This window comes from Ipomoea triloba, chromosome 15 (assembly GCF_003576645.1).
Source record: "Ipomoea triloba cultivar NCNSP0323 chromosome 15, ASM357664v1".
NCBI lineage: Eukaryota > Viridiplantae > Streptophyta > Magnoliopsida > Solanales > Convolvulaceae > Ipomoea > Ipomoea triloba.
Genome location: NC_044930.1, coordinates 9,221,015 through 9,237,119, shown reverse-complemented (window position 1 = coordinate 9,237,119; position 16,105 = coordinate 9,221,015). Strand labels below are relative to the sequence as shown.

The following is a 16,105-nucleotide window of genomic DNA, read 5'->3' as shown; positions in this document are numbered from 1 at the left end:
ATATATATATATATATATATATATAGATATATATATATATATATATATATATATAGATATATATATATATATATATATATATATAGATATATATATATATATATATATATATATAGATATATATATATATATATATATATATATAGATATATATATATATATATATATATATATAGATATATATATATATATATATATATATATAGATATATATATATATATATATATATATATAGATATATATATATATATATATATATATATAGATATATATATATATATATATATATATATAGATATATATATATATATATATATATATATAGATATATATATATATATATATATATATATAGATATATATATATATATATATATATATATAGATATATATATATATATATATATATATATAGATATATATATATATATATATATATATATAGATATATATATATATATATATATATATATAGATATATATATATATATATATATATATATAGATATATATATATATATATATATATATATAGATATATATATATATATATATATATATATAGATATATATATATATATATATATATATATAGATATATATATATATATATATATATATATAGATATATATATATATATATATATATATATAGATATATATATATATATATATATATATATAGATATATATATATATATATATATATATATAGATATATATATATATATATATATATATATAGATATATATATATATATATATATATATATAGATATATATATATATATATATATATATATAGATATATATATATATATATATATATATATAGATATATATATATATATATATATATATATAGATATATATATATATATATATATATATATAGATATATATATATATATATATATATATATAGATATATATATATATATATATATATATATAGATATATATATATATATATATATATATATAGATATATATATATATATATATATATATATAGATATATATATATATATATATATATATATAGATATATATATATATATATATATATATATAGATATATATATATATATATATATATATATAGATATATATATATATATATATATATATATAGATATATATATATATATATATATATATATAGATATATATATATATATATATATATATATAGATATATATATATATATATATATATATATAGATATATATATATATATATATATATATATAGATATATATATATATATATATATATATATAGATATATATATATATATATATATATATATAGATATATATATATATATATATATATATATAGATATATATATATATATATATATATATATAGATATATATATATATATATATATATATATAGATATATATATATATATATATATATATATAGATATATATATATATATATATATATATATAGATATATATATATATATATATATATATATAGATATATATATATATATATATATATATATAGATATATATATATATATATATATATATATAGATATATATATATATATATATATATATATAGATATATATATATATATATATATATATATAGATATATATATATATATATATATATATATAGATATATATATATATATATATATATATATAGATATATATATATATATATATATATATATAGATATATATATATATATATATATATATATAGATATATATATATATATATATATATATATAGATATATATATATATATATATATATATATAGATATATATATATATATATATATATATATAGATATATATATATATATATATATATATATAGATATATATATATATATATATATATATATAGATATATATATATATATATATATATATATAGATATATATATATATATATATATATATATAGATATATATATATATATATATATATATATAGATATATATATATATATATATATATATATAGATATATATATATATATATATATATATATAGATATATATATATATATATATATATATATAGATATATATATATATATATATATATATATAGATATATATATATATATATATATATATATAGATATATATATATATATATATATATATATAGATATATATATATATATATATATATATATAGATATATATATATATATATATATATATATAGATATATATATATATATATATATATATATAGATATATATATATATATATATATATATATAGATATATATATATATATATATATATATATAGATATATATATATATATATATATATATATAGATATATATATATATATATATATATATATAGATATATATATATATATATATATATATATAGATATATATATATATATATATATATATATAGATATATATATATATATATATATATATATAGATATATATATATATATATATATATATATAGATATATATATATATATATATATATATATAGATATATATATATATATATATATATATATATATATATATATATATATATATATATATATATATATATATATAACTATGTTATTAATACATCTAAATATCTTTTTATCGTAACTTATTATTTAATCAATATAATCTTTTTGTACATTCATGGAATCATTGGTAAAGTACTGATATTACAAATTACGGAGTAAAGTAAGTAATAAGAGTGGAAAATTTTATTTATTCAACACAATAAAATAACACTTTTCTCCCTTGAATTTTATGCTTATAACATAATTTTCCCAGAATTATTCATATATTTACATTATTCTCTTTAATTATTTTAAAAGTAGTCTTCTTGATATGTTTAGCGAACATTTTTCCCTTAAAATAAATAGTTTATTTATTCTTTTTCTAACAAATTACTACATCTATATGTAGGGATAACTAAGGTGTGTAACAATTAAATCGAAAGGTTTTGATTACGATTCTGAACACAATATTTGAATTTCAATCACTTTTAAAATAATTGAGGAGGATAATGTGAATACATGAATAATTCAGGATAAAAAAAGTATAAACATATAATGAGGAAGAAAAAGTGTGTATGTTCCCTTATTGTAACGTAAAATAGAGGGCTATAACTCGTAAAACGGATCCAAGGATGGTATGAAAGGTGTGTAAATTGGCGTGAGACGTGCGCGAGAGTTACATATGAAGACGCAGCAGCGCAGCAGAGACGCGTGCAGGACAACCCACTCACATGATTCCACTCCACGAACCGTTCAACCCAACCATGGTCTGACACGAAACCAACAACCCCTCACTTAACAAACATATCCCTCTAACCCTCCTTCAATCATACCCTTTTCTTTCTTTGATTTGGTTAGCCCCAACCAACCACTCCCATGGCTTCTGACCAGCACCACACCGTCTACAACGACGAAGACCTCGAGGCCGACGACGACGAGGAGAGCCTGGACCGTCCGCCCACCGTTCTCGACGAAGAAGACGACGACGAGGAGGACGTGGAGGATGATTCCACTTCCTCCTCCAATCTCGCCGCTCCCGATCCTCTCCGCCCCGCTCCTCCGCCGCCGGCGGCGGTTATGCCTTCCTCCGCTGACGTCACCATCGCTGTGGCCAGCGTACGCGCCGATCCGATCCAGCTGAATTCGAAGCGGCATCTGGACAACATTACTGTCGCCGCGGCGACGACCACGGTGGCCGTGGTGGAGGACAAGAAGCCATCCGCGGCGTTCGACGATTCGCGGAAGCTGTTTCAGCGGCTGTGGACGGACGAGGACGAGATCGAATTGCTGCAAGGGTTCCTGGAGTACACGGCGCAGCGTGGGGCCACCAATTCCTCGCACCACCACGATACGACGGCGTTTTACGACCAGATCAAGAGCAAGCTGCAGCTGGAATTCAACAAGAACCAGCTCGTCGAGAAGCTGCGGCGGTTGAAGAAGAAGTACCGTAACGTCGTGAGCAAGATCGGGGGTGGGAAGGAGTACGTCTTCAAAAGCGCTCACGATCAGGCTACCTTCGAGATCTCTAGCAAGATCTGGAGCAACTGCGGCTCCGCTATCCGCGGTGGGCCTGTGGGGCCCACGGCCGTCGTGGACGACGGCGGATACGAAGACGATTATGCAAACCCTAACCCTAACCAAATTCCCAATTTCATTGACCATAGCCCTAATCTGAACTCCAATTCTGTCGACATGAAAACACCTCGATCAAGGAAAAGATCGAGGGCTGGTGCACCGGTGAAAGTGGAAGAAAAGCAAGGATTAATTCAGCAGCACTATCAGCCACCCCCTAGTGCTAATGTAGCCACACCTATAGCCAACACCACCGCGGCTACGCCTCAGACTGTCATGGCTACCCCTATACCGAGTTTGATTGAGGAAACAGTGAAGAGTTGTCTGTCTCCTGTATTCAAAGAATTACTGAACAATGTGTCACATTTGAATGGTGGATCGAAAGGGTTCGGGTTGGGATTGGCACTGAGTCCAATCCCATTGGGTTTCGGTGGAGGGCCTTTGGGCGCAGAAATAATGGCGGATGAGAAGTGGAGGAAGCAACAAATACTAGAGTTGGAGGTTTATTCCAAGAGATTAGCTTTGGTACAGGATCAAATAAAGGCACAATTGGAGGAGCTGAGGTCAATGGGAAGCTGATGATGGAGAAAAAGGTGTATTTTTAATTAATAATTATGTTAGGTCGAAAACTTTTCCATTGTTGACAATGGCTGATAGATTTAGAAGGGGCACTCTGAAATGTGTTTAGATATTAATATGGTTGTTAAATAATGAGTTTAATTTGCTATTTGGTAACTTGTTTGAAATATTCACAACTTTGTGCAGATAGTTGCTTGACATGTATATGGGAATGAATTTACAGATAATGTAAATGAGTTCCTAATTATGATGCCAATACATTTTTCTCTCTTTTCTATCAAGTATTGTGTTTGATTTTTTCAGTCTTTAAAGTTGTTAACTTTGTGTAGTTTGCTTGACATTTATGTGAGAAGGAATTGACAGGTAGTGTAAATGAGTTCCTATTTATGATGCCAATATATTTTTCCCTCTTTTCAAGTGTTGCTGTCAAGTATGTGTTTGTTTTTTTCGGTCTTTGGTGGCTTTGTGTTTAAAGTTCTTAACTTTGTGTAGCTTGCTTGACATGTATATGGGAATCAGTTAACAGATACTGTAAATGTGTTCCTAGTAATGATGTGAATACATTTTTCTCTCATTTCAAGAGTTGCTGTCAGGTATTGTGTTTGATTCTTTTCAGCCTTTGATGGCTTGTCTTTAAAGTTGTTAACTTTCTGTAACTTGCTTGACATGTATTTGAGAAGGAATTGACAGATACTGTAAATGAGTTCCTATACATTTTTCTTTCTTTGTATCATGATCGATCTGTTCCTCTTTGATAACTTCATTTAGATAGTTGCTTGACATGTACATAGAAATGAATTGAGAACATAGTTTTGAGTTATGAAGGCTGGGCAAAGTGAATCCATTGATATTCTGCTTTGTAATTGGGCTGAAACTGATAAATTTCTGAACAGGTTTGAGAGTGTGAGCCAGTACCTGTCACACAAGTGTGAAACTACTCAAACTAGCATTTTACCTGTTGCTTGAATGCTGGTTCTTCATGATTATTGCATTCTGTAATATTGAGGTTTGGGACCTATAATGTTTGGTAACATAGTTAACTTATAAACTAATTTTGACTTGTTTGATCACTATTAGTTGTTTGATTTGGTTAAACAGACAATATGAGTGTTTGGTTAATCAACTTTTTATAAAAGTTTTTTTTTTTTTGCCAAAGCTTTTTCTAATAGCAACCAAAACACTACAATTTAAAAGATCACTTTTTCAATCATCTTTTTTAAAAAATAAATTATACTCTTAAAAATTATTTTGTATGTAATTAGCTAACATTTAATTTATTAAAAATATCTTTCTACAACCAACTAATATTATTAGCTAGTCAATCTTACTAATTCAATTCGCTATTAGCTATTTGCAAAACACCCCAGTATTTTTGGTTAATTGGCAACAACCTCAGTTTGCGGTTATCAATTACATTGCTTTGAATTAAGCATTGAAGAAAAGCAATTAGTTAATATTTAGGTTCATTGTCTCATTAAGTTGTTAATGAATTGTTTAATTTGTGTCAGAAGAATAACATGCGATTAATATTAATTAATTATTAAAGCTGTTATGAATTTTATTTGTTTTAATTAAAGATTGTTTTGATGATGTGGCTTATATGGATTGAATTGTGGTGTGCATTTGTTAAATATATATATCAAAATTCTAAATTTCAATCTTAAATTTTTTAAAAATATATATTTTTTAATGGTGACCTTTTGGCTTGTGTCATCCTGTTATCTCTCTCAACACGAACTGCCACCTAAAGAGGACAGTTTGTGAGGTAATATAGACAATTGTTAAAATACAAATTTTATTCTTAATGCAAAATGGATAAGGACTACATAAGAAATTTTATTGCAAAGTGGGGTTCACTTGGGAGCTTTATGTATTCATTGAGATGGCATGAACCTTGAGGAAGGACATGCATTTCATTAGAACAAGATGTGCGCCTCAACATGAACCTCATAAATGTTAGATTTAACATTCGAATGAGAGAAACGAAAAAAAAAACTATGACCCGCTTTTGTTCTGATTCAATCAAAGCATGTCACATTAATCACGAGTAAGAAATGAGAGTTGAAACTGTGACCCGTTTATGTTCAAATCCAATCAAAGCATGTCACATCAATCGCGAGTAAAAAGTGAGTTGAAATTGTGACCCGTTAATGTTATGATCCAATCAAAACATGTCACATTAATCACGACTAAGAAGTGAGAGTTAAAACTGTGACTCGTTTATGTTCTGATCCAATTAAAGCATGTCACATCAATCACGAGAAAGAAGCAAGAGTTTATACAGTTTTATTAGTTAATGAAAGAAAACACAGTAGTATTGTACTTGAAAGAAAGGTATATTCTAAGTGAATGAACAAACATTATTATGAAAATGTAAAATTTGTGAAGTCAGGATCAGGATTAATTTCAGATTGTAGCAGTCTGCTCAGTAAATGGAGAACTTAGCTTTTGTATTCTCAAACACTTGCTCTGCAATAATGGCCTCATTACCATCAGCCCTCTTTATCTCCAAGTTCGCCTTCTGATAGAAACCAGTACCTCTTAGAGCATCTGCGATAAAATCATCAAATCCAATGGCAATGGCAGCTTCCGCTTTGGCTCCATATACGAGCCTCTGCACCAGAAATACCAAATATTGGATGAAATGAAATGTGCGTAAACGCCATAGCAGTCGTGATTTTAGTTAGGAAAGCATTTCACCTTAATTCGCGAAAGATGGATGGCACCAAAGCACATCGGGCATGGCTCACAAGAGGCATATATTTCGCAGTTTGATAGTTCAATGCGGTTGAGCTTTTTACATGCCTGAAATCAGTAAATGGTGATGATGAAGTAGAGAGATACTGAAAGGTAAGACATTAAGCTTTAGGGAAGCGAAAATGCAAGGGTACTATATTGAAAGAATATGAATTTGAAATGATTTAGATGCCATTAGGAACGCTTTAATTGAAATGATCAAGAAATTTAAGGTACAATATACTTGCGAGCAATTAGTACAAGGCATGCCAATTAGTAAAAGGTATAACGAACAAGTTACATATCAATAGTTGCAACAATTAGGCCCTTTAGCAATTGTTATGGCCTTAGAAACGAAGTTGAGAACTTTTCAATGCCAAATATTATAATACATCAAATGATTTTCAATATTATATTGGATTGATGGTGTCTAAAATTTTACCTGTTACTTTCAAACAAGTCCACATCCTCGTAACAATTCATTGAACCCAGAATATGATTAGAATTAAAGATAAGAATACCTTAAGTGGTAAGGAAAGAAAGAGAAAAGATCCAACTACCTACAAATATTATTCTCTACAAACAATGTATATAAGGAAACCCCGAGTCCCGACAAATAACTAATTTCATGGTCAACTGCCAGTCGTTCTGTGTAGTTCCAAACTTTATCCTATAAATGCTCTATAACCCTTTTATATATTCCACGTACCATCTCAAAGCAATTCACATCTAATGAGTGCTTCACTACAAGATTCGTAGAAATCCCATTCATACTTCTTTCCTACCTTTTCTGCCCAACCAACATAGTATAGAGGTCTTGAATACAATTTGCATTCAATGGTTATTGACTTATTGCAATAAATACACACTAACAAAGTGAGAAGAGTAATCAAAACTCTATTTGCCACACTCATACAATCCTTACGGATTAGGAAGATTTTCTTTTTCCCTCTAGCAAGTAGCAACAACCAAGAGAAGCTAAACCAAGAAATCTTAAATCTCCTATCTTAGAAAGATTGAAATTAAGTTGGTTTGGGAAAGGCGGAAAAAGGCTCACATACTCCAATTCGGTAACCAAGAGAAAAGACTCAAATGATGATCAGCTTCTTACCAAGAAATCACTTCAGTAAGTTAAAATGGTTGACATAGAGAAAAGAAGGCAGAAGAAGAAACAAACACTGATGATACAATAAAAACAAAAAACGTTAAATAGCAATGGAAGCCAAACCTCTCTTATCGCTGTCACCTCTGCATGAGCAGTAGGGTCAGTGTTGTTGAGTACCATGTTATGGCAGCTAACAACAACTTCATCATTGCAAACAACAACAGCACCAAATGGGCCCCCGTGCCCACATTCTACAGCTTTATAAGCTTCTTCAACTGCTCTTGTCAAAAATTTGTGATCTCTATCCTGTACAGCTGGTAGAAATAACCGACACAGAGAAAAAGAAGTTACCGAATTCTTCATGTAATGCATTTGCAAAAAACTATGGTAATGGACATTTTATCTTTTCCTTAGAACAAAGCAAAGAGGACAACCATCTTTACACATATTTCTATCTAAGAGTGAGATCTAAGGTAAATTCGAATGGCAAACTTGTTATGTCTAGATGCCATATCATGGCATTGAAGCCATGAAAGAAAAAAGAAATCTGCAGTGTCAAATATGAAGATGTATTTATATACTCTGTAATAACTACCATTAGAAGGCTGTAGAATGACTCCAATTACTTCTTGACAAATGATAAGTAATAAGAAGTGAACACGAATTGGAAAAAGAAAAAAGTAACTAGAAACAAGGCATTCAGGTTACCTTCCTGGTGACCTGCAAATGCGGTGGCAACTGAGATAGTTCCATCCTTGGCTTCAACAACTGACAAAGAGAGAGATTAAAGTGATGATCAAAATCAACCAAAGAAAGGAGTAAATCTAATGAAGGAAAATTGCAGTACACTTAGTTAGCATGTCAAAAATATCATTCTTTAATTCCATCTCAAGTTGAGAAGCTAAGCATACTGAATGTCATGTTGTAGAATGCACACATTTCACTATGATGAAAATAACATTATACATTACATACAATATAGCTTGCTGCACAATAAGCACAGAGCAGATTATAGTATCTCACAACAAGCACAGCCCAATTTTTTTTTTCTAATTTTAATTTTTATGCCTATACATACTCAATTACACAAAGATCCAATTTTTTTTAGCAGGAAGTTAAAAGCAATTATGAATCCTATGTAGTCCAGCTTTATACTGCATGTGACTGGTAATACAGAATCAAATATAGTACTGCCATTATTCACAGAGTAATTCAATATTAACTGGGAACATAATCTCTGATTAATTCAAAGCTAAACAGGGTGTTCAGAGGAAGGTGCCCATATCATAAATCAAACTCAATCACACTACAAGAACACGGAATCAGTCAATCAGTAGCACAATCACAAAACCCAACAAACAGATCAAGCCCCAGAAGCCCCAAAAGGGTATACCTAAAATCCCAATCTTTGAAATTCTAGGAAGATTAAAAACAAAAAAAGGTGAAGAAAGCTACCAAAAAAAAAAAAAAAAAAAGATGCAACACGAAAAAGTGATAGGTCCAAACAGTCAACAAGATAGCAAAAGAAAAGTCAACACACCGTTTTGATCAGTGAAAACTTGAAAGCAAAGTATCCTGGAGAATTCAAGAAATTTTACCTTTGGATTCTTCCATTGACGAATGGATGTTCTCAGATTTGAAAGAGAGAAGAAGGGTAGTAACGAAATAATGAAGAATGAAGGAGAACGACTACGTAGTCCTTGTGGACCTTATATAGTATGCTAAGAAAAGACGTGCAAGGAAGCCCAGAAAACTGGTCCATGAATTTTATTATTATTTTTTTAAGGGTATTTATTTTATAAAAACGTTTTTTAAAAACAAATCATTTTATCAAAAGTTAAATACAAAAAAGAGGTTAAGAGAGCTTTGGTTTGTAAATAAGGGTGTGTTTGGAAATTCGAAAAATTACTTTTAGAAAATGTTTTTTAAAAAGTGAGTTATTTTTTAAAAAATACTTTTATTTCTAGTGTTTAGTTGTATTCTAATAAATTGTCTGTGTTCGGCGATTTTTTGTAAACACTAAATTGGTTTCTGCATGTTTTCGGCTATGGATTTTCGTCCCCACAGTCAAAAAACTTTTCCGGTAATCGAGTAGGGTCAGATCCAAAAAATTATGTGAGTGGGGGCATAGACGCATAGTTCAAATAACTTTAGAAATATTAATGACAAAATATCAAACACGTATAATATGGTTCAAATACAAAATACATTTATAAATTATAATACAATATTTATGATAGACTACATAATAGTTAGGGCGCGAAGTCAAAACTATACTTGGATAGGGCCGTAGGATGAAATAAATTTTTAAAACACTTTGAAATGTTATAAAAATATTTATGGCAAAATATAAAACATAATCAATTAGATAGAATAGTTTGAATATAAAAGACATTATATTCATAAATAAAAGATATTATATACTCCGTACATAAATACTTTAATTTTAATTTTCTTGAGCTAAAATAAAGAAAAGAAGTTAAAATATACACAAATAGTGCTAGTGAGATTCAATCCAATGACATCTCATATCATATCATATCATATCTAAGCTTAAAACCAACTAAACTACTCAATTCTTTAGTAATTTATACAAAATATTAATTTTATACACTATTTTAATGCTAATGCGCACGCGCACACACACAAGGGGTGAGGGGGGCCACTGCCCGTACTGCTTCCATTATAGCTCAGCCCATGTGGTCGAGCTACTAAAATGATATTTTAATATTACTAAAATGGAACTAGCATAAAAAATGAAACTAAAAAATAAAATTCAGGTATCTTTCTCTATAATAAAGCAACAACTAATGCCATGTCATTTTCTCGCCCAAATAAAATGATTACGTTTTGCAGCGTTTATAGCTTTCGATTTATTTGGCGTGACAAAATATTAACATTATTTGTTTTGGTAAATTTTTAGTCATCCAATGGAACTAGCGGTTGAATAGGGCTTTGATATGTATTAATGCTTATTAATTTAAATTTTGGTGCTTTAGTTGTCAAAAAAAATTGTTGCTTTATATTTAACTGCTTGTAGGGACTTTTCGTCTTCCAATAGCCACACAATGCTGATTATGCAGATTTGGTCATTTGCAATAGATTTGCGATTTGCTGATTATGCACATTTGCAATAGGGGAATTATTTTATTTGCGATGAGTCATTGAACGTGAAATCCATTGGACTTATCCATTGGAGTCATAATCCATTGGACTTATCCATTGGAGTCATTGATGAATCATGAATGTGAAAATCCATTGGACTTATCCATTGGACTTTTGATCATTTGATGAACGTTACGTAATATATACAACACATTACACATATACATGCACTTTATATAAAGCAACTTTATATAATATTATTTCAAATTTATGATTTATCATATTAATTGTAAATGATAATTATCTGCTTGGTCTTTTCAGTTTTCAGGATACATTCATACGAATTTATGGCCAAAGACCTCGTAGCTGTGGCTTCCCACTTGAGAGGTCACAAGTTCGATCCTCAGTGGAGACTCTTTGTGCTTCAGGTAGGTTGAGAAAAGTATGTTCGGGGATCCTATCAACTTGTTCCGACCTAGGATAATAAGCTTATGAGCTTGGTCTTACTTCACCGTCGAGAAACGAAAGAAGACTTCCATCTCCAAGTTTGACTCAGACGTAACTCCCTTCTTTTTTTGGGGTGTGAAGCAGTGTTAAACCAAGATACCCAACAAGCATTAGCTCTCACTGAAAAGGAGGTGATCCAGCCGCACCTTCCAGTACGACTACCTTGTTACGACTTCACTCCAGTCACTAGCCCTGCCTTCGGCATCTCCCTCCATTGCGGTTAAGGTAACGACTTCGGGCATGGCTAGCTCCCATAGTGTGACGGGCGGTGTGTACAAGGCCCGGGAACAAATTCACCGCTGTATGGCTGACCGGCGATTACTAGCAATTCCGGCTTCATCCAGGCGAAAAAAAAAAAGATAATGAATTTATTATTTTAAAAATATTTAATTTGGAATCCACAATGTTCCAGCCATTATACTTAGGGATGGCAATTTCAGTTCGTCCCGTAGATATTCATCCGAATCCACCTCGCATTGGTCAGATTTTTTGGGTGATGGGTCGCGGCTGGGTTTTAAAAAGTAAATCCGTGGTGGATCGGGTTGGATTCAGGTTCTATGTACAAAAGCCGCCTAGAACTCCACCCGACCCACCATGTGTGGATATATATATATATATATATATTAAAACAAAAATGTCATTTTCCCGCTCATTTTAAACAAAAAAAAAAATTAGTTTAAAATTTGAAATCAGTTAGCATAATATTACAATACTTAACAAAATTAAATCATCTTTAAGTTATTACCTAAAATTCGGTACATGTATATATAAAGCTTACCAAATAAAGTCATTACTGATTTATGTATACATGTAATAACTTTATTTGGTAAGCTTTATATACATACATATATACATACATAATGTATATTGTCAAAAAAAAGCATGCGCAGTGAATTTAAAATGCAAAAACGTATATTGTCAAATGCTATTGTAGTGGATCTAAAATGATACTTTAGTATTGTTATAATAAAATTAATGTGCGTGAAAAATGAAACTAAATAACAGAGAATATTGTCAAATGAATTTAAAATGTAATTAAAATGATACGATATTGTTTCTGGTACATGCTGCAACATGGACCATGGTACACAGTAAGCTCCACTGGACAAAATACTTCATCCAGTAGACTAGTTCATTGGGAACAAAACTTCTTCCAAGGACCAGTCTAGTGAGTCTACTAGATGAAGCTTTGTGGCAGTTTGTGCAATGAAAAGAGCTTTATCCACTGGACGAAAGCTCTCCACTCTCATAAGATGAAAACTCTATAAAGCTTTTGTCCACATTGTTTACTAAATGTTATTCTAGTGGATGAAGAGCTTATTTTAGATTTGGTTTGTTTCTCTCTCTTACACACATAGTTCCACAGTCAGGTGCGAACAGACCTTAACGTGTGAATTACTGAAGGATTGTATCGCACTTACTACATGATTGCACCGCACTGGATATGATTGTACTGCAAAATATCTGGAGGCGTTGCGGTGAATCGCATAGCAGTTGTGGTGTAATTCTTTAGTAGTTCGCAAGTTAAGGGTGGTTCGAACCTACTTTTATATATATATATATATATATATATATATATATATATATATATATATATAGCCCGTAAGGGCAGCCTGAGTGGCAAGACCAAGACGCTCGCGGCCGTGAGGTCTTGAGTTCGAAACCGTCTGCCACCCGGGTTTGAGCCGGGTTAACCGAGTAAAAGGTTCAAATCGTGATAGTATTTTAATAAATAATGCAAACTTTAAAGTGTATTTTATAACACTATAGTGTGAACTTTGCCAATTTACAACCATAATTTACAAAAATGATGTAATTAACTAATTCCTAACGATTCTAGAATCATTAGTTCATTACAAAGCATTCCAACATTTAGATTCCAAGAATTTAAGCATCCAATCATACTCTTCTTTCGTTAGTTCATTACAAAGCATTCCAACATCTAGATTCCAAGAATTTAAGTATCCAATTATCGCAAATTATATCGTGGACCATGGTGCACAATGCATTGTGGACTATGATCATAACTGATACTGCAGTTGTGTTGAAAAGATACTGCAATTGTGTTGAAAGGAAACTGCAGTTGCACGGAACAGAGGTCGTTCATCCGTTCAACACAACTGCAGTATATGTTCAACACAGCTGCAGTATCTTTTCAACACAACTGCAGTATCCGTACAACACAACTGCAGTTCCAGATGAATGACACGACCTCTGTTCCGCACAACTGCAGTTCCTTTTTAACACAATTGCATTATCCTTTCAACACAACTACAATATCCTTTTAACACAACTGCAGTATCAACCATGACCCATGGTCCACAATGCATTGTGGACCATCGTCCACAGTATAAGGACTGTCCAATCATACTCTTCTTTCATGAGTTAATTACAAAGCATTCCAACATCTAGATTCCAATAAATATTCAATCATACTCTTCTTTCATTAGTTCATTACAAAGCATTCCAACATTTAGATTCCAATAATTTAAATATCCAATCATACTCTTGTTTCATTAGTTCACTACAAAGCATTCCATTAATTTAAATATCCAATCATACTCTTCTTTCATTAGTTCATTACAAAGCATTCCAACATTTAGATTCTAATAATTTGAGTATACAATCATACTATTTCTTTATGATCAAATTTCAAAAGTTAAATACTTCATCTGTTCCATTTTATCTGTCATACTTACTATTCATTAGTTAAACCAATTCTTTCTTTATTATTTTTTACTTGTTTTTAATTTTGATTTTTGTGTTTAATAGTACTTTTAGTGTAGTTTCTAAATATATAAATTTTGTATATTAATAATAAACTTAATATATTAAAAATTAAATTAAAAATAACTTCAGTCAATCATCGTTAACCGAACCAGACACATAAAATGTGACGGAGGGAGTACATTTTTTTGGTACATTAGCCACCTCCACTCAGGAGGTGTTAAAGCATCCTAGGCTTCGGAACACCAAGAGCATCCGCTCTGAGTTGCTCTTTTAAGCTATCTGGCACATCATTCAACACGTGAGTCTCCAAAGGCATCTATTGCCCCAAATTTGCGAGGCTATCAGCACATTGATTTTCCTCCATGTAGATATGCGAGAAACGGATCGATCTAAACTTTTTAACCAAGTCTTTGCAATATCTAATCAGCATGATAGTTGCCTCATCATGATTCCTCTAATAATCCATGAGCGGCACTGCAACCACCGAATTCATTTCAACCCAAATCTTGAAAAACCCTTTTCGCAAGTTGAGCCGTAGATTCTCCCCTTAGGCCTCACAACTTGGCTGAGAAGCTATTTGTGATCCCAATTTTGATAGTGTATCCTGGAATCCATCTCCCCATCAGTGTTAAGTTTAGCGCAACCCTCCTCTGACGGTAACCACTTAACCCATTTCCCGGAATTGTTTGCACATCCAATGTGCTTGACGAGGCGATCCCTGGCTTCCCGAGCCAAAAGTTAAATACATTATTAAAGCTATAAGGCTAAGTAAAAATGGAAAATTTTAAATGTCTAGAATAGATAGTTAAATAAATTGGCTCAGAATTTTTTTTTTCATATTATAGTTAAGGATTGCAGACAAATTGCTATATGAGTTTTAGTAGCAATACCAAACTACATGAGGAATATAACCCAATTCCATTGATTTAGACACTTGGTGGAAGCCCACCATAGACAACTTCAATTCTCAAGAATTTAAGAAATATAGAATGAGACACAAAAATAAAGAGAGTAAGGTACAAAGAGAGATACTAGATTACCATTTACCAATAACTCAAGATTTAGAGCAACCACATTATTATAGTTTTTTTCACAAATTTTTAAGAGGCACATAGTTGAGAAGGATGGAGGGAAAAAAACAAGGAAAAAGAGTTGTGAGACAAAAAAAAATATGGTTAACCCTCCCAATAGGCGTGTGGAGTGCATGTGCCTGGCTACGCGTTTCTAGTGCGCCTCACGGGCACT

The 16,105-nt window shown here is 30.4% G+C and overlaps 2 protein-coding genes across 2 annotated transcripts; one reads left to right on the top strand and one right to left on the bottom strand.

Annotated features, from left to right (window-relative positions):
- The first annotated feature begins 3,166 nt into the window (after positions 1-3,166).
- Positions 3,167-4,972, top strand: LOC116006448 (probable transcription factor At3g04930). The gene has a single exon (XM_031246813.1). The coding sequence runs from the start codon at positions 3,403-3,405 to the stop codon at positions 4,675-4,677; it is 1,275 nt and encodes a 424-aa protein (XP_031102673.1). The 5' UTR covers positions 3,167-3,402; the 3' UTR covers positions 4,678-4,972.
- A 1,924-nt stretch (positions 4,973-6,896) lies between these two features.
- LOC116006451 (guanosine deaminase-like) lies at positions 6,897-10,256 on the bottom strand. The gene is made up of 5 exons (XM_031246815.1): positions 10,117-10,256; positions 9,227-9,286; positions 8,642-8,832; positions 7,378-7,482; positions 6,897-7,291 (listed from the first exon to the last, which is right to left on the bottom strand). Exons 1-5 carry the CDS (start codon positions 10,130-10,132, stop codon positions 7,103-7,105), a joined length of 561 nt encoding a protein of 186 aa, XP_031102675.1. The 5' UTR covers positions 10,133-10,256; the 3' UTR covers positions 6,897-7,102.
- Between the last annotated feature and the right edge of the window lie 5,849 nt (positions 10,257-16,105).